This window comes from Panicum virgatum, chromosome 1K, assembly GCF_016808335.1.
Source record: "Panicum virgatum strain AP13 chromosome 1K, P.virgatum_v5, whole genome shotgun sequence".
Taxonomy (NCBI): Eukaryota; Viridiplantae; Streptophyta; class Magnoliopsida; order Poales; family Poaceae; genus Panicum; species Panicum virgatum.
Genome location: NC_053136.1, coordinates 52244488 through 52266939, shown reverse-complemented (window position 1 = coordinate 52266939; position 22452 = coordinate 52244488). Strand labels below are relative to the sequence as shown.

The 22452-nt window shown below is 44.6% G+C and overlaps 4 protein-coding genes across 5 annotated transcripts; 2 read left to right on the top strand and 2 right to left on the bottom strand.

The window, feature by feature from the left end:
• Positions 1–1603: 1603 nt before the first annotated feature.
• Positions 1604–3935, top strand: LOC120642539 (universal stress protein PHOS34-like). Its single transcript, XM_039919115.1, has 4 exons — positions 1604–2043; positions 2155–2258; positions 2327–2445; positions 3562–3935. The coding sequence occupies exons 1-4, from the start codon at positions 1854–1856 to the stop codon at positions 3635–3637; spliced, it is 489 nt and encodes a 162-aa protein (XP_039775049.1). The 5' UTR covers positions 1604–1853; the 3' UTR covers positions 3638–3935.
• A 481-nt stretch (positions 3936–4416) lies between these two features.
• LOC120642530 lies at positions 4417–5838 on the bottom strand. The gene has a single exon (XM_039919104.1). It carries the CDS (start codon positions 5435–5437, stop codon positions 4688–4690), a length of 750 nt encoding a protein of 249 aa, XP_039775038.1. The 5' UTR covers positions 5438–5838; the 3' UTR covers positions 4417–4687.
• A 1219-nt stretch (positions 5839–7057) lies between these two features.
• LOC120642519 (peptidyl-prolyl cis-trans isomerase FKBP12-like) lies at positions 7058–10281 on the top strand. 2 transcript variants are annotated; one of them, XM_039919084.1, is made up of 6 exons: positions 7058–7278; positions 7835–7939; positions 8826–8859; positions 9055–9116; positions 9624–9676; positions 9969–10281. In XM_039919084.1, exons 1-6 carry the CDS (start codon positions 7191–7193, stop codon positions 10068–10070), a joined length of 444 nt encoding a protein of 147 aa, XP_039775018.1. In that variant the 5' UTR covers positions 7058–7190; the 3' UTR covers positions 10071–10281. The 2 variants fall into 2 exon arrangements, with proteins under 2 accessions (XP_039775018.1, XP_039775027.1); XM_039919093.1 differs by lacking the exon at positions 7835–7939 and having other exon boundaries at positions 7073–7278.
• A 141-nt stretch (positions 10282–10422) lies between these two features.
• LOC120642511 lies at positions 10423–21101 on the bottom strand. The gene is made up of 23 exons (XM_039919074.1): positions 20896–21101; positions 20658–20727; positions 19834–20556; positions 18855–19036; positions 18677–18751; positions 18465–18599; positions 17524–17642; positions 17024–17320; positions 16864–16951; positions 16612–16717; positions 16001–16111; positions 14956–15119; positions 14533–14653; positions 13984–14208; positions 13709–13899; positions 13347–13514; positions 13158–13263; positions 12679–12816; positions 12417–12581; positions 12142–12345; positions 11339–11533; positions 11198–11269; positions 10423–11083 (listed from the first exon to the last, which is right to left on the bottom strand). The coding sequence occupies exons 2-23, from the start codon at positions 20703–20705 to the stop codon at positions 10931–10933; spliced, it is 3786 nt and encodes a 1261-aa protein (XP_039775008.1). The 5' UTR covers positions 20706–20727; positions 20896–21101; the 3' UTR covers positions 10423–10930.
• Between the last annotated feature and the right edge of the window lie 1351 nt (positions 21102–22452).

The following is a 22452-nucleotide window of genomic DNA, read 5'->3' as shown; positions in this document are numbered from 1 at the left end:
ACTGAGCACCGGCAGATCTGAAGATTCTCGAAGTCACCATTGGCGCCTCCCACTTACCACTTAACGTGTAACACCGATAAATCCTAAGAAAATCTCAGGAAAAGATGCAAGCAACAGAATTTGAATCCTGATAAATAGCGTCCCACTGGACCGTCCTAACATTAGACTACAAGCCAATTCGAAAAAAAACAGTTGTTTCCTGAGAACGATTAGATTGCCACAGGTAAAATGTCGTGTGATCTAGACAACGAAGGCCGTCGCCGCTATGGGCTATGGGCCATACGCGGGCCACGCCATGGACGCAGCTGTGCCGGGCTGCGGGCTCGTGGGAGTTGGGAAATCCACCCACCCACGCACGACACCAAGATCATCAATTTAGCATCAACTAATGGACAAAAATCGACTGTTTCTTTTTTTTTGAAGAAAGTTGCAGGAACACTGCATTATCAGTTGAGAACTTGAGATAAATTACCGACTGTTTCTCGGTTGAAGGAATCATAGCACGGCGACATCGGCGTGGAATTGTCAAACATCTCTGGTCTCGCTGGCTGGTCCGCCGATGTCATCCACTGCTCGTGCAGTTCAGTTCACCAGCCGCTCTCTGACGAAGGGGAAAGCATCAGGCGACAACGCAGCCCCGGCCCCCCACCACATGACGGAGAGCGATAGTAACAGCATAGTCTTAGCACAGACAAAAAAAAAGTGACACTTCAGAGCGGCTCTAGATTGCAGCGAGCAAAGGCTGCCGGGAAGGAACATCTGATCGGATCGGCGTCAACAGGGAATTCATCTTGATGCGTTCATCCGGCCAAGGCTCTGTTGTTGCGCTGCGAAATTTTTTTGAAAAGACATCTTCCTATATTTGAAGAATTAAACATAGACTAATCATAAAATAAATTACAGAACTCGCAGAACTCGTCTGTAAATCGCGAGACGAATCTAATGAGCCTAATTAATCCGTCATTAGAGGTTGTTACTGTAGCATTAATGTAGTAATTTAGCATCTAATTACGGTCTAATTAAGTTTATTAGATTCGTCTCGCGATTTACAGGCAAACTGTGCAATCTGTTTTTTATTTCGTCTAGATTTAAGTCTCCATGTAGGTGTCGGATTTTTTTTTTTGGAATTTTAAACTTTTCAACTAAACAAGAGCAACTTTGAACTCCTTTCGCAACGCTGTCTCTGAAATCTTCAGGGTTTGTTTTTCCTGAGCTGGGAGGCTCCTACAGCTTGCCACTAAAAAACAGCCGGTCATCTCTGATGATAGCGTGGTAGCCTGGTAGGTCTACTTGAACCGTGCAGACAAGTCTCGGATTAGTTTCGAGATCAAACAAAAACAGGTAAGCTAAAACTAGTTCTAGAAGGATGGCAAATAAACTTGCCAAAACTTCATACTCTAGTTGCTTAGGTCCTGTTTAGTTGGTGAAAATTGTTAATTTTGGTATTTTGGTACTATAACACATTTCATCATTATTTAATAAATAATATTTAATTATGAACTAATTAAATTTAAAAAATTTATTTTGTACTAATTAATTAGACTATGCTGCATTTAATGTTCCATATATGTACTGACCGGTGCTCGTATAGCTCGATCAGAAGCGCGCGTGCTTCCAACGACCGGAGTGCCACGTCGCTCCATGTGCCTCGCGAGATCCACACGATGACACGGCTTCTTGGATCGTCGCAGACCGGACTAGCCAAGCCAAGCCAGCGAGCAGCAGGGTCTGCAGGGAAGGGGAAGGAGGCGGCGGCACGCAACTTTGAAGCCAAATCCATCGAGCGTCGTGCCGTGCGCCTGACCTGACCTCTCGCCGATCCAAGGGGCGGGGGGAGTCCGAGCTCGATCTCCATGGCGACCGGCAATCTGGGGAGCGTGGTGGTGTCGGTGGACGGCAGCGAGGAGAGCATGAACGCGCTGCGGTGGGCGCTCGACAACCTCCGCCTCCGCCCCGACGGCGAGTTCGCCGTGCTCCACGTCCAGCCGCCGCCCAACATCGCCGCCGGGCTCAACCCGGCGCCCATCCCCTTCGGCGGACCCAGTAAGCAAGCCGAATCTCGTCTCGCTCAACCCTCGTGCTCCTTGCGGTAGCTCTTGCCTGCCCGTCTGGTGCGTGCTTGACTGGTGTTCCTGGGCCGGGTGGATTGATCAGGCGGGTTGGAGGTGCCGGCGTTCACGCAGGCCATCGAGGCGCACCAGCGGCGGATCACGCAGGCCATCCTGGAGCACGCCCTCGAGATTTGCTCCGAGAAAAATGTAAGAGGACCTGCAACAGGTTCAATTCCGAATGTTCGTGTTTGCTGATTGGGGATTGTCTCTTGAAGGTGGAGGTGAAGACGGAGGTGATCGTGGGTGATCCCAAGGAGAAGATATGCGAGGTGACGGCCAACCGCAACGCCGATCTGCTCGTCATGGGGTGCCGAGCCATTGGGCCGCTCAAGAGGTAGATATGAGATCCTTGTCTTGTGCTTTGCTAGCTAGCTAAAATTGCTGCTGATTTCGATGCTGTGTTGCTTAACTGGGCACAGCCTCTTTGTCCCATGGATATCACATGGTGCCTTTCTCTAGGAAAGTAGGAAGTGGAGCCAACTAGTTTTCAGTCCATTGGAGATCATAACATACTCCCTCCGTTCCAAAATATTGTAGATCGTTTTGGCAAATCTAAATACATAGCTTTTGCTATGCATCTTGCCAAACATTATATCTAGATACATAGTGAAAATTATGCATCTAGATTTGTTAAAACGATCTATATTTCGGAGCGGAGGGAGTATATAGATACATCAGAAAGCAACATGGACTGAAAGCAGATAACCGAGGAAAATGTTGTGGCCTTGTGGGCATCGAAACAACAATTAGAAAAGGAGAGCCGAGAAAAACCCAAATTTAAATTCCATTGCTCGGAAAATGGTGTTTTGTGTGAAATTGTGCTTCCAGAAGATTGGTCCCTTTGTTTTTCTATTAATTCGATCAAGCCTTAAAGGCGCATAATGTGAACTGCGAGGAAATTTTTGGTTTTAATCTTTCTCATCAGTGGATGGAAATTTCAGACTGTATTCCCAAGTTCAACTGTATAAAATTTGTTGGTATGCCTATCATCACTGATGTTGAATTGTTGATGCTGGAACATAAAATTCATTTTGTTGATGCAGTAAATATGTTGATGTTGGAACATAAGACTCCTTTTCATTATGAATTAGAAGATATTTATGGTTAGGGTGCTTCTCTGTATACCATGTGTAAACAAAACATCAAAGAAAGTGAAGCACCTTCCTGGTTTGTGCAATAGCGCAGCTATCTGCTTGAATGTCAGTCTGAATACGTACCAGCAGTTATGATTGTGTGTTGCGGTTAGCATCTGGCACTGAGTGCATCCATTGAGCTGCATTGGCATTTATTTTTTGATCAAATTTTGCAGCCAGTTGTCTGTAAACCCTGTGTTAGTCATTCAGGGCTCTGGTTAATACTGCCTCTTCACATTTCTTTGAATACTCTTCTCTTTGTTGTTCGATTTGTATATCAAATTAAAGCCGCCCTCTAAATTGATGCCTCTGTACAGGATGTTCTTGGGGAGTGTGAGCAACTACTGCATCAACCATGTGGGTTGCCCTGTTGTTGTGATCAAGGGGACTTGAGGCCTTGAGCTACCCTCGATCAAGTGTTTTGAGGTTGCTATTGTGTCATTTGTAATCCTGTACAATATTGGACATTTTGCATCTGAAGACCATGCATCACATTTGTCAGTCTGCTGCCGAGGGAGGAGGGTTGCTCTGTGATCTCCGTTGTAAAGGAAAATGTGTCCTGGTTCTGTAATCGTTGAAATAAGACTGCCCTGTGGGATATTGTTCTGTATATTCTTGTATTTGTTGGGGATACACATTGTGCTGCCTGAACTCTGAACATCTCAAAATTGCCAGAATCCCGGTTTTTGTATGTTGTCTTGCCAATGCCCTAGTTGATGTCCTGAGTTCAGCAGACTATTTTCATTTTTTGCATCTATGATCTTGTGCAAACTCACGTACATTCCTATGACCAATAGTGTAGAGTGTGTGGATAACTGTCAGCTGCATTCTAGCAGCTAGAACGAAAGCTGAGCAGCAATTTTAAAAAGGATCCAAGAAAGCAGGGTGGGGTACGGTCTTATTCACTCTGTCCAGCAGCCAGTCGGTCAACAGTATTTTTCTCTCACACTACTCTAACTCAGCGAACAGAGTGATTATTGGAGATCATGTCCCCCAGTGCGTCGGAGCTGCTGCTGGTAACCTGCAGAATGTACAAATTGCCCTACTAGCAGAGTCCGAGCTTGTTTTCAGGCCATCACCATCAGATTTGCTCCTGCCTCAGACACCCATGGATTTCTTTGATTTAGACAAATGATTGGCAAAAATGAAATGAAAGAAAAAAGAATCAAAGCTGAGCTCAGATGATACATGAGAAACTTTATTATCAGGCGAAGTGCGCGGAGCCGACACTCAAACGACCGACACGGAGAACGAAAACACAGCGACAAACAGAACAAATACCAAACTCAATTCAACATCGAGTCTCAAGCCAACTCATGTGCGGATGTGCTGCTGCCGCCTGCTCTGCCTCTGCGCTCCTGGAAAGCTGGAAGCTTATGCTGCAATTGCAAGCCAGACGATGCTGCAGGCTTTAGCTTCTTCACATTTCATAAAGCTGCTGAATCAACTCTGAAGGTCCTGCTGGAGCATCTGGAACGATCCTCTACGATCGTGTGCTGCTCGAGTTCCACTGATATCAGAAAGTAGGAGCTTCCGCCCCATGTTCTTGAGTTCAAGGCTGGCAGTCTCAGGTGGCTCACTGGAAACAACACCTTCCTTCAGGGAAGTTACTGATGACAGATCCATTCTTGTGCCGGCATTGCCATTGTCGCCGGCGGGCGCAATCTTCTTGACCCCAACAAAAACCTCAGCAGACCGACGGATGTAGATGACGCAGTAGTTCTGCGGCAAGCTGAGCACGCTCAACGAGTCAATTGGGGCGGCAAGGATGCCGCCATGCTTGAGCACCCGATCGGCGAAGGCGAACCTGTCACCTTCCTCGTCGAAGTACCCGAAATCCAGCAGAAAGTCTACTGACGAGTCCCCTAACATCAGCATCCGCCGCAGCGAGGCGGGTCGCAGGACGCTGTCCTGGTCCTTCATCGGGGCGGGCGCGTCGCAGCCTCCATAGGAGGCTAGGACGACGGCGCGGGTGCCGGGGGCGAGCAGGCCCTCGCGGCGCAAGTCGCGGAGCAGGAGCTCCGCCTGGGCGGCGGCAGCGCCGCAGGCGTCGACAGTGTGGCTCCGGGCCGGAGCCTCGGCAGCGCGGAGCCATGGCAGGAAGAGCAGCGCGGCGGCGAAGAGCACGGAGCGCGCGAGCACGCGGAGGGCGCGCGGGCCGGGCAGCCGGATCACGACAGTGTCGCCCCGCATGGTGTGGGCGCGTGGGTTGAGCAAGGAGTGTTCGGTTTTACCGTATGAGACGGCGACGAAGAGAAGGCCGGCGCGGGGGGGAGGGAGGCGAGCTTAGCGGGTGCAGAAGCGGGCGGCGGTGTGGTTGCCACCCACGAAGGCGAGGCGGGCGGGCAGCGCGCGCAGCGTGAGGAGGACGAGCTCCCGGATCCGCTCGGTCTCCATGGAGGTGGATCTGCCCGGCTGGGCTGGGGAGGGGGTGGCTCTGCTGTTAGGTCTCCATCGGCGGTGGCCGCCGGTGGGATCTTTGGTGCGGAATTGGGAGGTTCGCGTGGGGATTTGGGACGGAGAACAGCCTTGGAATGGTTTCGTGGGTACGGACGGTGGTGATGGGATGCTGTGAATTCTGGTACGTGGGACCGGAATTCTGGCTCGGTTGCTCGTCTTTCTCCTCTTTTGGGTGGGTTTCATATACAAATGGAAGAATAACATCAAATTAAAGTTGGAAACAAGTGAACTTCAAATATCCTGGAATGTCAAATAGTCATGGCGTTGTCATCGCCTCACAGCAGCTAATTCGGCACTAATTCAATTCACCTGATTTCCTTTTAATCTTTAAAGCAGCTGGAAGATCCTATCCATACTAAATAAAATTATAGATCTTACATCCATTAAAAAAAAGAGCTCAAGCGAGTAGACATTCAAATCTTTAGTTATAAAATCCGAAATTGACTTTCCACTCTTTACTTGAGGAAATAAACATTGTACCTAGAGCTCGACCTTTGCCTTGAGGGCGTAAAAGAGCTGAAGCGAGTAGACATTCAAACCTTTAGTTATAAAATCCGAAATTGACTTTCCACTCTTTACTTGAGGAAATAAACACTGTATCTAGAGTTCGACGTTTGCCTTGAGGAAAGGAGAGAGAGCAAATCATTCGAAAAGTCAAAATATGATTATAAGTACCAGGTCCGTTGTACGACCATTTGAAGAAAGAAATTTGCAATCTAGCTACATTGCATACAATACAGCAGTAAAGTATTTTTATTAGGTCTTATTTAGTTTTCCGAGATAAAGTTTTTGAAATAAAATTTTTTCTTGAAGTATTAAACATAGAATAATAACAAAACTAATTACTAAACTCGTCTATAAACTACCAGATAAATTTATTAAAACTAATTAATATATCATTAGCACATGGTTACTGTAACAATATATTGTCTAATCACGGACCAATTAGGCTAAATAAATACGTCTCATAATTTACAGGTAATTTGTGCAAACCAATTTTTTCGTCTATATTTAATGCATCATGCATGTATCCAAACATTGATTGTGATTGATATGTAAATTTTTTTATGGAGAACTAAACAAGGCCTAAGATAAAATTTTGTATAAAGATCTATTTAGAAGAATTTATTCTGGTTTCAGCTTTAACTATTTTGCACACAGATATTTACTGTAGGGTGAAGTCATTTATAAATTCGGATTAAAATAAATTAGATATTATAGTAGAGCCCTTTTGTTTTGTAAGAAAGTAAAAGCTGTTTTGGACGGTCCCTCCAGATGGCCTCTCAGTATCCATCGAACGGCGGAGGAAAAGGTCGCAAGGGATAAAGACAAGTGCACTTTGCATCCCGAGGTGATAAACTGATAAAAGCATCTCGGGATTAATATAGCCCCACTACCTCCGGTCGCAATTCACAGGAGAAACGCCGCCGCCCGCCCGCAGAAAGCCGTCGAGTCGAGGAGACAGTCGGAGGAGAAGAAGAGAAGGATGGGTTTCGAGAAGGAGATCCTGAGAGCCGGCACCGGCCCCAAGCCGACAAAGGGCCAGAAGGTCACCGTCCACTGCACCGGCTACGGTTCGCCCCTTCCCTTCATCCCATAAACCTCTGCCCTACTCCGTTCTTCTTGGATCCGCATCGCTTTTGGGTTTAGCTTCAGATGCTTCCAGATCCATCTCATGCTGATCAAAAGAATAGCCTTGATGAATAAACGGCGGCTTTCCCCCCTCGGCGTAGATGCATAGGATGCAAAGTTCAGTCGTAGGATTGAGATCAAGGTTTAAAATCGCGGGCTATTAGCGGAATTTAGCGGGCTAATAGCGTTTTATGGTGCCTCGCGCTACGAAATCTTCCATATTGGCGCTATTGCAGCTACTGGTGATTTAGCGGCGCTAAACTGCATAGCGTTTTGTATTTTTTATTACTGCATTTTGTATTTCTTAGGTCCACACAAAGACACGCAATAGGCTGCAACATAATAGGATGAAGGACCTTGTCTTTGTCAAATTCAACTCTAGACTCAAGCAAAAGAAAGACAATAAGAGCAGAGACCCCATTGAAAAAACAGTAGCTGATGTTCTAGATGATGAAGACAATGACTGGGTCACTGATATTGTGCCAAATGAATCTGCAGAAAAACAGCAACAACCTTCAGGTGCTCAAGGTCACGGTGCATCATCATCACAGGGAGCAGCAGCAACATCACAACAGAAAAGGAAGAGAGGTGTCCAGCACCACGGTAATAGGAAGAGAAAGAGGCTGATTACTATCATGGATGAAGAAGAGCTTACTTCTACTTCCTCTTCGGAGTCTGAAAATGATATTGAACTTGACCTTCACATGCCATCACCTTCATGCTCAGATGCAGATGATGATGATAAGTCGGTCTCCTCTGACTGAGTGAAGAATTTGGCATTGTTAGCTGGCTGTCGATGTACCTACCGCTGTTGTGTCTTTCATTTGCTTTGCTTATTAGTATGCCTACTTGTCGGCTTATCGTTGTAATTGTTATTTTTGTTATGCACTTAAAGTCTGGAACTCTAAACTTTGGATGTTATGTACTGTAGTAGACTAGTACTGCTACTTGAAGTATTCACCGCGTTCGGCAGGCTGGAGCTGGAGGCTGGAGCTGGAGTGGTGTGAGAAAAACACTGTTACCTGGCTGGTGGCTGGAGGCTGGAGCTGGAGTGGTGTGAGAGGGAATTACTGTAGGGCTGGAGCCCTACCCACCAGCCGAACACGGTGATTGAATTGATCTTATTATGGACGTATGGCTATGGAAAGTTTGCTGGAATTAGTCGCATGACTCATGTTATTGGCCATATTTTCCATGTTTTTTTTGCAAACCGCTAAATGGATAGCTCCGCTATAGCTTTCGCTATAGCTTTCTTAGCTTTTTGGAAGGGCTTCCGCTAAATGTCATAGCCTGCGATTTAAAACTTTGATTGAGATCGATCTGATTCAGAGTTGCAAGCGAACCTTTTTATGCCGCCATAATTCGTTTCTCGTTCTCGTTTCTATGACCAACAACACAATCGTCTTTTCTATGACCAGCAACAGCAACAATATCTACTCTGCAGTAATTGTTGGCTGACCTTTGTTTATTGCTACTCTGTTTTCTGCAGGGAAGGATCGTGATCTATCCAAGAAATTTTGGAGGTAAAGGATAAATCTATTTCTTTGTTTTTACATCCAACTGTAGCATCGCTGCTGTAAGCATGTGTACAATAATGGGGATGTTTTCTGTTCTTGTAATGTTTTTTGGGGGTGGGGTGTTGCAGATTTCCTGTAGTATTTATATATGTGAGTAATTTAATCTGTTCTATGTTCATATTCTGCTGTTGTTCCTTTCAGCACCAAGGACCCAGGTCAGCAGCCATTCAGTTTCAACATTGGTCTGGGTTCAGTGATCAAAGGTAATCATGTCACAATGTTATTCTGTTCAAATATTACATAATCACTGTTAATTATCTTCACACATATTCCTAATTTGATTTAGTTTAGTTGTATTGCCATCACCTCTAATGATTCATCACTTAGGTTTATGGTTTGTCAAGGGTTCAATTGTCTAACCACTATGATTGCTTCCGGACTTGTTTTATATTGTATTCTTTCATCAAACTTGTACATTCGATATTTATTAATAAATGCAGCATGAACTTACTTCTGATGATGTTTTATTTGTAATAGAGCTCCAAACTTGCACTGTTTGCCTTTGCTTCTTATATTCTCTTTAAGCTATGGTTGTCAGTCATGTTTTCCTTGATGAAGTAGTAACTCTTTTGAAGGCTGAAGCTCTGTTGGGCATCTTTGAACCATTTTTAGTTATTTTTCACCCAGAAGTGATCTGTCATTGTTCATGGGCAGTCCCAGACTCGTCCAGTTTCACATCAAGGTTGCGCTAACTGCTTTGTTTCTTATAGGATGGGATGAGGGAGTTATGACCATGCAAGTGGGTGAAGTTGCTCGTATCCAGGTATACTTCTGAGATGTTAAATTAGCTTGATTGCCTGAATGTGTTTGTTTTACTCTTCCGGCTTGCATTTCATCTGTACTGCAACTTTGAAATGCTGTTATTCATGGCAGTTTTCTCTCTTGATGGAAGTAACTTGTTCAAAAACAAAGCATGCTTTTATTGTGGATTTTTAGGCCTTTTGCAATGCATTTTTGCCATATAAAGTATAAATCTACATTGCTGTTTTCTCTAGCTCAAAATAATTTGTCGTAGCTGTATCTTGGCACCTGATACTTGAGTATTCTTGCTTCAGTGCACCCCAGACTATGCTTATGGAGCCAGCGGATTTCCTGCCTGGGGAATTCAACCAAACTCGGTGCTGGTGTTCGAGATTGAGGTCCTCAGTGCTCAGTAATTCGCGTTGCAATTCTGGATAGAGCCTTGCCTCTTAAGTACTGAAATAAATCCTGTTCTACATACAGCACACTGGTGTTCTTAGTAAACCCTGTTCAACTTTAACACTGCGTGGCCGTGATATATCAGGTTTATGGAATTACTTGTGGCACAACTCAGTCAAGTTCTCGTCACTGACAGTAAAACGGTGCTGTTAAAGCACAACGTTCCTACTTCCGATGTTGCCCTTGCAAACGTTAGATTTGCTTGGAGACTTGAGTGGCTGACTGCTCGAGGATTGTACACGCGGCCCGTCAGATAGGCCAGAGACACTGAACTGGCAGCGAAAGCAGCAAGCAAAGACAAGCTAAAACTGTGGATACGACGGTTTATATTGAAACTTAAAGGCTTATGCACTTCTTTCAATATACTGTTGCTATACGATACATGAACATCTGTAACCTTGAAAGTTTTCATGCCCTTGTCCATACATTTTAAAGAATTCCTAACAACCAGTTAAAATGTTCGAAAACAGAGCAATCGCTTAACCTCATCTAGGTGCTACAATAAAGCTAACCAATATTGTTACTTCAATTACGCTCTAAAGTGCAATCCAGTTTCCGAATGTAGACCAACAGACCATACACCATCCCGCAGGCAATGGGAACATAGCCCGGTTAATCATCAAAACTTTTTGATGGTGTAACATGACAGTTAACTTCATGTACACCCCGGAGCCTCCGGTAGGCTTCAGTGATCTATTCTCTTTAAAACGATCCCAGCATCCTCATTATGACCTTTTTTCTCCATGACACCTCCTTCGATTTTCCAGAAAAGCTGCATGAGCATTGCGCATGACTAGTATGTACAGGAAAAAACTGATCAATAGTAGAAGCTAGAACTCTTCTGGCGGGGTGCATCTTTGCAGAGAATAGAGCGAACTTCCATGATGGATCTGGGTGGCTCTAGGTCCTTTGGTGGGAGTGTATTGCCGAGCAGCTGTTGCAGCTGGGATGCAAAAGTATCATCCAATACCTGTCAGATTAACAGGTTCTATTAGACTATAGCCAAGATAAAGAGCATTGAAGCAAAAGGCTAATACAAAGATTGGCAATACATTATATGGGGGGCTGTGGAACATGAGCTTACCGAGATCGCGACTCGTGCACCTTTATACCAGGCTTTATTTTCTTTGCGATTCTCCAGGAAACTCAGCACGTCCTAAAACTTGATCAAATTAGTAACAGAAGTGATAAGAATATGGACCATCACTATTGATACTTCATATACCTGTCCCATCCTGTCCCAAAAACCTCGGCATATGGCTACAAAAACATGTACTTCAGAGACTTTGTGCACATGATTTATTGCCTCAATTAGTTGATCCTTCAATGCCTGCATCCTGCTGCGGATATCAGATTCAATCACCAACTCTTTTGAATCCTGAATAATCTTTTTGAGCTTTGTGGTATTTTGCATACGGGTCTGCACAAAAACATCAAATGGAAAGAATATTGTGAGTTTATAGCAAATGTGACTGCACAATTACACTGTAAAGTGCAAGTAAAACCACCTAACCATAGGACTATAACTAAATCGGTGACTAAATAGCTAGCGTAGAGAGTTGATGTGGAACCAGGACTTGGTTTGAGAAAAGCTTGAATCACTACAAAATGATCATGAAATCACACCTACATAGAACCTCAATACTATAACAAGACAAAGATCAAATGAGGGCTTGTTCGGTTTGAAGTGGGTTGAAGGGGATTGGGAGGGATTAAATCCCTAACAAGTCAAAATCCCTCTCAACCCCCCACAATCCCCTTGGGGAGAGGATTAACCGAACAACGGGAAAGAATTCATAGTTCTGGTCTCATACTGGCAGATCCACACTGGAGCAGACCCATGCCAGAACTTGCAGTTGCAGCATGGATATAGATAATTCATGAAGCAAATTTCTTTTTCAGGTAGAGCTATGGATGAAGCATGTCTTGGTTTATGACATGACGAGTTTTGTGTCCAGTTCATTAGATTCACAAGAATTCATAACAAGCCAAGATCAGGAAAAAGTAACAGGAAAGAAACACACTCACGTTCTCTGAAAGCTTCTCAACAACTGCTTGCATGTAATTTCGGAATTTAGCCCTCAATGTCACAGTAACTTCACTAAGTTTTTCTCCGATGGCTGCAGAATTTCCTCCATTAGGTATACAAGAACTCCACGACTTCAGGTGACTCTCAATCCGAGGCCGCAAAACATCAAGTAGTCTTTTCAATGTATTCAAGAGAATGCCAAGCTAAAACCATATAGGGAGTCAGATATTAATAATTGAAGTTCTGATAAACATGAATTACTACCAAAACTTACATCTTCTGATACAGTATAGGGCACCGTTGAATTGCGCTTTGTGAGTTTCTGGACAACTTTGAGGCCAAATTTCTTTGGTGCAATACAATCCTTGAGTGGAGCTAAAACATCCGCATACTGTTTTTCCAGAGACTCAATCACCGCTTTCTCAACGTCTGCAATGGCCTTTTGTTTCAAGGAATAAGAAAAATTCATGGTAAGTCAGATTTTACAAATACAGCAATTAAAGAATCTGTAAGAGAATCCAGAGTTTCTGTCATACATTCTCAAGAACAAATATGTATTCTGGCCATCGGCAAATGATAACTTCATACTCTGTCAATGTATTCTTCAGTAAATCATACATCTCATCCACAAAAGGTGTTGTCATATGCTGAGTCCTAACTCCTGACCATTTGACCTGATAATTGGCAAAGGTAGTGTGCAATGAGATCCAGAAGAGTAAAATAATGAAAATCTGACCGCACTCTATAGATATGCCACAATAATTGTTTTGAACAAACTAAAATATTTTGAAAATAAATTATGGATAAGTTTATATGCATTTTATCTGCCCTGTTCCTAATGGCACTACAAGTAATATTAAGCAAACATAACCACAACTGCCCAATGTGCTGCCAGGTAGGGGGATAAAAAGCACAACCAACATTATGAATCTATTGAAGCAGATTGACCATTAGCCACCTTTCAATTTAATCATGTTATGAATCTGTGCTCTGCAAATAAAAACTTAGCACCTACCTTATCCAGTCTGCAATTTTCCAGTAACATCCTGCGCTTGTCTTCAATCCATAATACAATGTATAAATGGAACAACTCTTTTGCATCAACACCTGCTTTTATAGGGCTGTGCGAAATTCAAACATATATAAGGCATGATGCAAATACAATAATAAGACTTGATTTAGATTTACAAGTGCAGAAAGTTACCAGATATTCCAGCTAGCAAGATCCTTCTGAAAGTCAGCTGTAGCAATCACCAAATCAGCAACAGGTGATGCAGGACCAGCAGGAGGGCACGCAACAAGAAAAGCACGTAGTCTATTTGATAGCTCCACACTACATATGGCGGCAGCTAAATTTGGGAGGTCAACAAAACTGTGGAACCAAAGAAACAAAGAGAAACAAAAACATGTCAAAACAAAAGAGCAAAAAGAAAGAACAAGCAACAGATACATTACACATAATGGATATTTCCAATAGACTGCACAAAATGTTCTGTGCTTAGAAGGTGTACAACAGGCTATAACATTACAGCTGAGTGGCACTGAAGTTTGGATGAGATCACGTACCTCGGAAGTATGTGCTGATTATGAATATCAATATCGGTAAAAATTTCATTGCGCAGATTATTGCATAATGATTTCATCTTCTGGTAGGCCGTGGTAACCGTTACCAAATCCACCCTAATGCCTTCTGAATTTCCTGTTACATACTCATCAGTCTCAAGCATGTGTCGCCTCGATCGCTTCCTGGCAGCTGCCTGGACATGAATTAAAACATAAAACATAAGTTCCAAGTAGAGAACATAATGTGCCGTTTATTTACTGAACAGTTGAATAATGACCTGGAAGTAACCACACAATCTTAGCTGAGCCTCCGGAGATAGAACGTCATGTAGAAGACTGTACAGCTTAATAGCTGGCTCCAGTGCAGAAGCAGCCAATCCAGTTGGAGGTCTAAAATCTTCCGCCAAACCCGATGGTATAGACTCATCTAGCGACTTGTAATTCTCAAAAACCATCGCTAGAGTTTGTTCAATTTGCTCCTCAACATCCCCCAGTATTCGGTTCTGTGTGAAGAAATACCAGTCAATCAATAGTGAGATGTTTGTCACAGCAGCGTCTCAGACATATAATAACAATACAAAAGTCAAACAAGAAGAATTTAATTTATTTCAGCTAAGTCGATTAATACTAGCCAGAGGCGCACCGCAGTGGTAACACTTGCGCCCTGGAGCTTCAAGATTTTCCCAGACCCCGCACAATGCGGGAAGCCTACGGCACTGGGTACACCCTTTTTTTTAAGTCGATTAATTTGATCAAACAATCTAACATTGACGCTAAAACCTAGGAAATGTGTTGCCATGCCCGAAAACACAGTGAGAGAAATATACCTCTTGGTGGCTCAATGTAGCAGTACTGTGGTTCTTCATCAGTATAGGTAACAAAAGCTCGTGAACTAGATTGAGCCAATCAGCAGTAGGGGTTGCAACATCCATGATATAAGAGAGATACCTATACAAGTATAGCAGCCAGCAATCTCTTAGAAGAACAGACAACAAAAAAGAAAAACAAAAGAAACGAGGATGAGAAATGAGGAGGGGGTTACATTAATTTAATTCATTCTAAAATCAAAGCAACTAGCACATAACCCTTTTGAGCAATGTCCTCATTTTGCTATATCAAGTACAAGAGGACACATAATAAAATAAATGACATGTGCTTTGCCTAAGGACATTAGATCCAAATAAAGCATCCCACGGTTCTCAAGGTAAAGTAGAAGATAGAAAAGACAGGCCCAGTAAATAGGGAGGTACCTCAACTTCGTGTAGGCGTCTGAAACCCCATAATACAATGCAAATTCTGTCAACAACCACTTCCAAGAGCCATGAACGACTAGGTTCCGTTGTTGAATGTGCTGCGCTTTCATTGCAACCTCCAAAATGATATCATATGCCACAGTTTCTGCAACAGAACCATACTACAGAGAAAAGAATGGCTATTAATAAAGAGACAGCCATTATTGTCCAGCAAGTGAAAACAGAGCAGTATTCCTTCAATCAGTATATAGTAACATTTAAATGCTATTGCCAAACTGGCAAACAGTTGTGAAATGATAATTAATTCATGTCTTAAATGATTTATATTTTGAAAAGGGCCACCTTGTCTTTTGTATTATATCCAACAAAGTTATGCAGACTCTCTAGGTCCATTATCTTTGCTAAAGAAATATTTAAGAGTAATATGATTTCACATTGAAGGTGCTCTTAGTATGTCAAAACTCAGAACCATAGATAGTGTCAAATTCAGTTCTGTTTGTCCTAAGTCAAATTTGTTTATCTTTGACCATCAACAGCTAAAAATGCAAAGAGCTCTTCAGCATAAGGTTGATGCTACTAGATTCATCATTAGAAATGATTTTAAAATATATATAAATATATAGATATAACCTTTTCTATTCAAAATAACATATTTTTACAGAAATTGGTGGTCAAAGTTGCTTATACTTGTGACCTAAACTGTTGATGACCTAAACTGCTTATATTTGTGATCGGAAGGAGCAATATGTCTGGCAAGTAACAAGCCTTTTGAGAAAATCGAAGATAAACTTGGTATAACCTTTCCAATAAAAAAAACTGTCATATACCATCAAGCCAGAGATGAGCTGATCCAGATACTGTTATTATCATGTTAATAAGAATCAAAACAGCTTGCGAGCCTTCAACTACTGTGATAACCACCAATTAAACAAATATAGTAATGGCATGTGAGCTGGTTACAGTCTACCATGAACTAAGCCCAACAAATTACATTAGATAAATGTGCAACATATTCAGAGAGCTGAACTGGCAGCATCTGTACCTTCATGTTGTTCTCATCAGCAGCAGTGGTATAGTGGATATATAGTTGTATGCGACCCACAAGTTCATGCTCAGGTTCCCGATATATTGACCACCAGCGAAGCTTGTCAGTCTGCACAAAGAAATTTTGATGTTTTTAGAGGAGAATTAGTTTTATTGAAGCACAAAAGTTATATGATGCATTGAGAACAACAGGGTATGAACACAAACATGAAACAAGAGATGATTTTTTATGAATGCTGGGTACAGTAGTAGTATTTGAACATGGCAACATATGCCCTCTCCTCCCCTCCCTCCCTCCCCTCCCTGACACTCCGTATACACACCAGACCTACAACTACACTAAGTAAAATCTACGGAAGCATCCTGCCCCAAAGGTGATGGGTACATCGCATTTCCGTTGTAGATTCACATGCGCGAGGCAACAATTTTTATTTAGGGAACCAGCCCCTATGTCAATCCAATCGAAATCAGGACAGATGGGTTTGTAACACTCCACTTAGCTATTGCTCATGTCCTAACAGGAGCCTTTTTTTTTGAAAAATAGTAACAGGAGCCATTTTTGATAAACAATTTTGGCAATAAACAGCAAAATGGTTCATAAAGTCTTACAGGATCCTCAGCCATTGTAGCAACTTGAGCAACAACACGACCACAGGGTTTTCCCTTTGAATCAGACACATCGATGATCAAATCATCTCCAAGGCTATCAGGAAAGCTGAAATATCAACATAAATGGTCAGCTTGACTAATTTTGTTCCTACAAGAGTAGGTTTTGACAAATACATAATGAGCTGAGAGTAGCATGCAGAGCAAATGAATGAATGGTGACATAGCTATTATAGGAACTTCTCTTGCACATACAAGACATGAGTTTCACCAGATCCTGGCTGCATAGGTACCACATCATCTTCAGGTGAACTTTTAAGCCTCAGTTGGCAGGAGTACGTCTCTGAGGCAAGAAAAAACATCATGAGGCTATTTCAAGAGGCTGAAGTCTACGGGAGAAGTAAAGCATATTAACCTTGTGGCGCTTCAATGGTTGAACTGCTCCGCAGAGTAGACACACCAACCTTTAACAGACCGGACACCTGCTTGATATACTGAGCACTTGCTTGCATGTATGCTAAGCTATGTTTCGAGAACGAACTGTTAGCAGGAAGCTGTGGTAAAACTCGAACTCTCCGTACAGACTCCCATCCTGATGAAAGCGTGGATTGTACATTGGATAAACGGTACCGGACGGAATCCAATTTCACCATTGGCAATGACGAAAAGTTGCAACCAGAAGGCATATCTACAGACATCCGAACTTTGCGAACTGCAATAAGAATGGTATTAAGTTAGCATTAATGCCTCAGCATTTTATGTATTAGTCATTTAGTCTAAACTGGTCACATGCAACAGTCTAACAAATTAACAATTGATAGGATGTGCTAATTTCCTAGAGGCCTTCATGAATAATAAACCAAAAATACCAAACAGATAGGGTATGCAAATGGAAAGAATATATTGATTTTGTACCTTGAACCTTCATTTTGCCTATTGTTTTCTTGGGCTTTGATGCAGCTCCTTCACTAACTAGCTCTGATGCACGCTTCGACATAAGCTCCTCTTCTGATTGTAACAAGACATTTTGCAAGCTAATGAAACATTCAAGAATGTCAGAGCTTACTCAAGTTTACATTAGGAGTGCAACAAAAGACATGTAGAACAACCGGCATAAGCTAGAACATTGCACTATGATAAGATGACAATGAATAACTAATAAGTTGGTGAAATACATGTTGGAACGTGGTAGCCAAAAAAAAGCATTTTTTTAAGTAATATACTCCCTCTGTTTTTATTTAGATGTCGTATTAGGTTTGTTCTAAGTCAAACTTGACTAACTTTGACCAAGTCTACAGAAAAATGTAGCAACAACTATACTATCCGATATATGCACTATCAGCATATACTTCATGATGGATTCAATGAAACAAATTTGGTATTGTCGATGTTATTGTTTCTTTCTATAAGTTTGGTCAAAGTTTGCCAAGGTTGACTTAGGACAAATCTAATACGACATGTAAATAAAAACAGAGGGAGTAATATCTGGGGGCCTAGCTGAATTTGCTATTCCTGATATAACCACATTATTTTAGTTTAAAGAGCATATGTAGATTAATGTAGACACTGAAAGAAGATACTTCAAGTCATTCAGTAGCTTCTATTCTTTATAACCTGCAATAGCAAGTTGAGGTTGCATTTTTCAAACTGAACCTAGTTCTGGTGGCGTATTTTGGTTCCAGAATAGAACTTAAAACTAATGAATTGTTCACAGGAAAATGTTTTGGTACTTGCGCACAGGAGGGCCTAAAAATACAAAATACAGAGCAATGGACATCCACAGAACTGGCAGTTGCAAGAGGCAGTAACAATATTTAATGATGATTATAGCCTGTTTGGATTTAGTGTTAACTCACCTGAATGTATTTCTCAAGAGTGTACATTCATTTTCCAGAAAAACTGGAGCTTCCATACAGCCTCTAGCCCATGCATGAAGGCAGAGCCGGACACAAGCATCATAAGCAAGTACAGAATACCAGGGACCTTGCAGACTATAAAAAAGTTCAAGAAAATGTGTTAAGTGATTCCACCATATTTATTTGAATACTTGTTCTTTAATAAAAAATACCTAGCATGAAATGTTGGGACTCGAAGAGGAATTGAACTAGATGGCTTGCTTGTGTGTCCTCCATTCAAAGTGCCCCTGCATAGCAGGAAAAAACAATTAGAAGGATGAGTAAACAGAATGAAACATTTCGTCCCATTAAAAAATGCTTTTTAGGACATGTTGTAGAGGCTAAGGCTACCTGTCATTTTTGTCAGCTAGGTTAGGTCCCCCATTAACTTCTTGGTGTTCGTCAATTTTGGTAGATAAGCCATCAGTGGAATTCGTGTTGGCACAAGATCTGGTATCATTGTGAGTAACTGGACGATGATCTTGTTCATAATCGTGTATTGGAGGTGCACTGGGGACATCAGACGGCCCATCCTGCACATAAAACATATTATCAAACTTGAACATCTTTAAGAAAAACACATAAAGAAATTAGTGCGATAAAAAAATAGGATTCTGTATGAACCAAGAACCATTTAGTGCTGTAACTAGAAGTTTATTTTCAAAGATGACGGATAATGTCAATGGTGAAGGACAAAGCAAGAAACATCAGACCCCAGACCCCAGCTGATTTAGCCTTTTTGTTTGGACTTTGGAGGACATCAAACCCCAGCAATAATAAGTGTCGAAAATCAAGATATGCCCCCAAGGTGTTCAGAAGTGAATTTTCTCCATGGACTATACAGAATATTGTCCTAGCAAATGCATAAGGGTGTTAGCCTTCAATAGCGTCCCGGTATGGCTTACGCACGGAATGGGAATGGAATTACTCCAATTTAGCCAGTTAGCCACGGAAACCTATAGTGACGTTTACAGAAATAGTGGTAGTGTCCAGAGAATCAGTTGACCAATAACTAGAATATTTGTTAAAGAATTTCAAAGTTAAATCTGTAGTTTCTCAGAACCATGTAAAATAATTATGTATTGAACAATTTGGCTTGAAAAAATATTTCTCGATAAATATGAAAATTTACATTCTAATTGTGTGATGTTCTGTTAATTTTCATATTTAACAGGTACATTATTTGTTGAGATACTTAGCATATTCCCAGTTCAAACACTTTTAAATGCAACCCTGACTTGAAACAAAATGGAACTAACAGATGGTACATCACATAGAGAAACAAGGTAGATGAATGGAAATGCTTTGTAGGTAAACAAAGAAAACTAACCAATTTATGTGTTGATTTCGCGTCCTCTCGGGCAGGGACATGAGAAGAATAGCTGTCTGACTGGTAGGCTTTCGAATTTAGAGGCTTATTGCGGCTGTAATTCTCTGCAGCCGCTGCACGAGTCTTCTGAACCACATTATTCACCTCTCTTCGGGCTGGACCAGTATGGGAGTACTCTGATGCGTACCCACCTTTGGAGGTCACTCCATTGCTCTGCCCTTCCACCTGGCTAGAAAATTCAGAGCTGGCTGCAGAGTCTGAGTACTCCTCGTCAACATACCCAACAACACGGGCCTGCGGCCGTCGCGGCTGCGCCTTAGCCCTTGGCAGTGCCGTGTCTCGTGAAGAGCTCAAGTCCGAGTAACCATCATCAGTGGAGTAGTAGTGCTGTTGACCAGGCATGGTGGCGTAGCGGTAGAGGGGCACGGCAGTGCGTCGGGTCACATCGTCGCGGCGGGGCGACGAGTCCACTGAGTACCTGCCGCTGCAGACCTCAATCTCCTCGTTGTCCGACGACTCGACCATGTCGGATCCCGAGGCGGCGCTGCCGTCGTCGCTGCGCAGCGAGGAGCGTGTGAGCGGCACCGCCGTGCCGCGCGTCATGTGCCCGCTCCGGAACTTCTCCGGCGGCGGCATGCCGAGGCCCCCGCGGCCGGCCGCGCCGCGCACGGCGCGGAGCGCGTCCATGCGGTCGTGACTGTGTAGCGCCGCCGCTCCCTGGCCCTGCCGCCGCATTGGCACAGAAAACACGCGTCAGAGACGGAAACCCGAGGCCGCAGCAACTCAAATCAGCTAGGGTTCGGCGGCGCGGCGAGCTCACTCACCTCTCGCACCCACTGGAGCGCGTCGCGATCTAGCCCCTCCGTGAACATGGCGAGCGCATGCGGATTCCAACTGCAACGGGCGAACAAATCAAGCAAAAATCAGAAAATCCCGAGCCAACCGCACCAAATGCGAGTGATTTCCACACCGAGGAAAAAAAAACTCACCCGCAGATTAAAAAAAACAAAGTGCGAATTCGAGGGAATGGGAGCTGAATCGTGCGGGGGGCGGAATGCTCACCTAGTCACCTGGGCGCCGAGGCGGCGCGCGGATTTGTCGCTGGCGTAGTGACGCGAACGCCCGGATTTGAATTCCTTCAAACGAATGACGCGAGGAATTCTGCGAGCTGCGCGCTGGGCGATAGCAACGGGAGCGAGAAACGGAACCGAAGTTGGCGACGGGGGAAGAAGGGGGAGCCGAGGAGGAGGAAAGGGACAAAGCCTGTGGCCGTACTGGCAAAATTACTAAACCCACACTGACTACGGGAAGGGGGCGGCTGATTTTGCAGGTCAGTCCTCGGTTGTCGCGGTAATATCGGAACGAGATCGACCCTTCCATAAATTTAAGAGAAAGAAAAAGACCGATCCTACGGTTGAAATAAAGCGTTTTGATCAGGTGCTTCTAAAACTGACGCACACTATCGGCGCAAAAAGGAAACAATTGATTCGATAATAAAATTTCCTATTTACCATGCAGCATCGGTAATTAACTTTCTTATTACGGTGCCGTGAGCCCCTTAAGTTACTGCAATGAAATAATCGCATGTTCTAATCTACTTGTAACGCGAAGACCCACGCGGAAAACGCCATCCTCTTGCTGGGCCCTCTTCTGGTCGTCCGTTTCCTTTCTTTCCGTTAAACCTCCCCGTAAGCCACAACGGGAGGACGCAGCTGCGCCTGCGCTCCGCTCCGCTCACCGACCCGGCCACCCGGGCGTCGTTGACGACGTCAGGGCGCGCGCGACAACGTCGGGGAACGGGGGCCCCACCGTAACGGTCGAAACGTTAGTGGTGGCCGCGGACGTTGCGGCGCAGGTGCGCGGAGTGGGGTGACTGTGGAGTGTGGGCCGGGCTCCGGTGGGAACGCCCACTGGCCCTCCCATCCAGCTGCGCGCCTGCGCCCGCCGTGCGACGCAGCGACTGCCGTTGGATCCGCCGCGGGGACACGTGCCGGGCATCGAGGACGGTACGGCGTGTTGGGCCCTCTTGGGTCGGATAGATGGGGCCGCGATGCTGAGTTTAAGGTCGACTGTAACTTCCGCCTCTAGTGGTCGATTTTTTCCTTCCCCCTTCCCCGCACCTTTCTCCTTCCCCGTTCCCTCTTCCTCCCCGGCGCTGCTGCGCTCCCTTCCCTCCCGCCGATGCCGCCGCCCCCCTTCCTTCCCGGAGCCTGCGCTCCCTCCCCTCCCCCTGAGCCCGCTCCCCTTCCTCCCTGGAGCCGCGCGCACCTCCCCCGCGCGCCGCTCCCCCTTCCTCCCCTGGAGCCGCGCTCCCCCTCCCCTGAGCCCCACTCCCCTTCCTCCCTGGGCTGCCGCAGGCTCCCCCATCGGCGGCGCTGCTAGATCCGCCTCCCTCGGCCGTCGCGGGCTCCTCCGGCACCGCCGCCGCCGGATCCGAGCTCCTCCCCCCCCCCCCCCGCCGAGCGCCGCCGGATCCGCTCTCCACCGCCGTGCGTGACGCCAGATCCGCCTCCGCGCGCCGCTGGATCCGCGCTCCGGCGCCGCCGCGGGCTCCTCCGGCACCGCCGCCGCCGGATCCGCCTCCCCGGGGTGCGGCGGCCGCCGCTTCCCTGGGCCGCG

Excerpts from the sequence above, each read along its gene's own strand:
- LOC120642539 (XM_039919115.1), top strand. The coding sequence starts at position 1,854 with ATGGCGACCGGCAATCTGGGGAGCGTGGTGGTGTCGGTGGACGGCAGC. Across the intron at positions 2,044-2,154 it reads CATCCCCTTCGGCGGACCCA|GCGGGTTGGAGGTGCCGGCG; the intron begins GTAAGCAAGCCG and ends TGGATTGATCAG. Across the intron at positions 2,259-2,326 it reads AGATTTGCTCCGAGAAAAAT|GTGGAGGTGAAGACGGAGGT; the intron begins GTAAGAGGACCT and ends TGTCTCTTGAAG.
- LOC120642530 (XM_039919104.1), bottom strand. The coding sequence starts at position 5,437 with ATGCGGGGCGACACTGTCGTGATCCGGCTGCCCGGCCCGCGCGCCCTC.
- LOC120642519 (XM_039919084.1), top strand. The coding sequence starts at position 7,191 with ATGGGTTTCGAGAAGGAGATCCTGAGAGCCGGCACCGGCCCCAAGCCG. Across the intron at positions 7,279-7,834 it reads CGTCCACTGCACCGGCTACG|AAAAACAGCAACAACCTTCA; the intron begins GTTCGCCCCTTC and ends ATGAATCTGCAG. Across the intron at positions 7,940-8,825 it reads GAGAGGTGTCCAGCACCACG|GGAAGGATCGTGATCTATCC; the intron begins GTAATAGGAAGA and ends TGTTTTCTGCAG.
- LOC120642511 (XM_039919074.1), bottom strand. The coding sequence starts at position 20,705 with ATGTTCACGGAGGGGCTAGATCGCGACGCGCTCCAGTGGGTGCGAGAG. Across the intron at positions 14,209-14,532 it reads CTACATTGAGCCACCAAGAG|AACCGAATACTGGGGGATGT; the intron begins GTATATTTCTCT and ends TTCTTCACACAG. Across the intron at positions 12,817-13,157 it reads AAAATTGCAGACTGGATAAG|GTCAAATGGTCAGGAGTTAG; the intron begins GTAGGTGCTAAG and ends GCCAATTATCAG.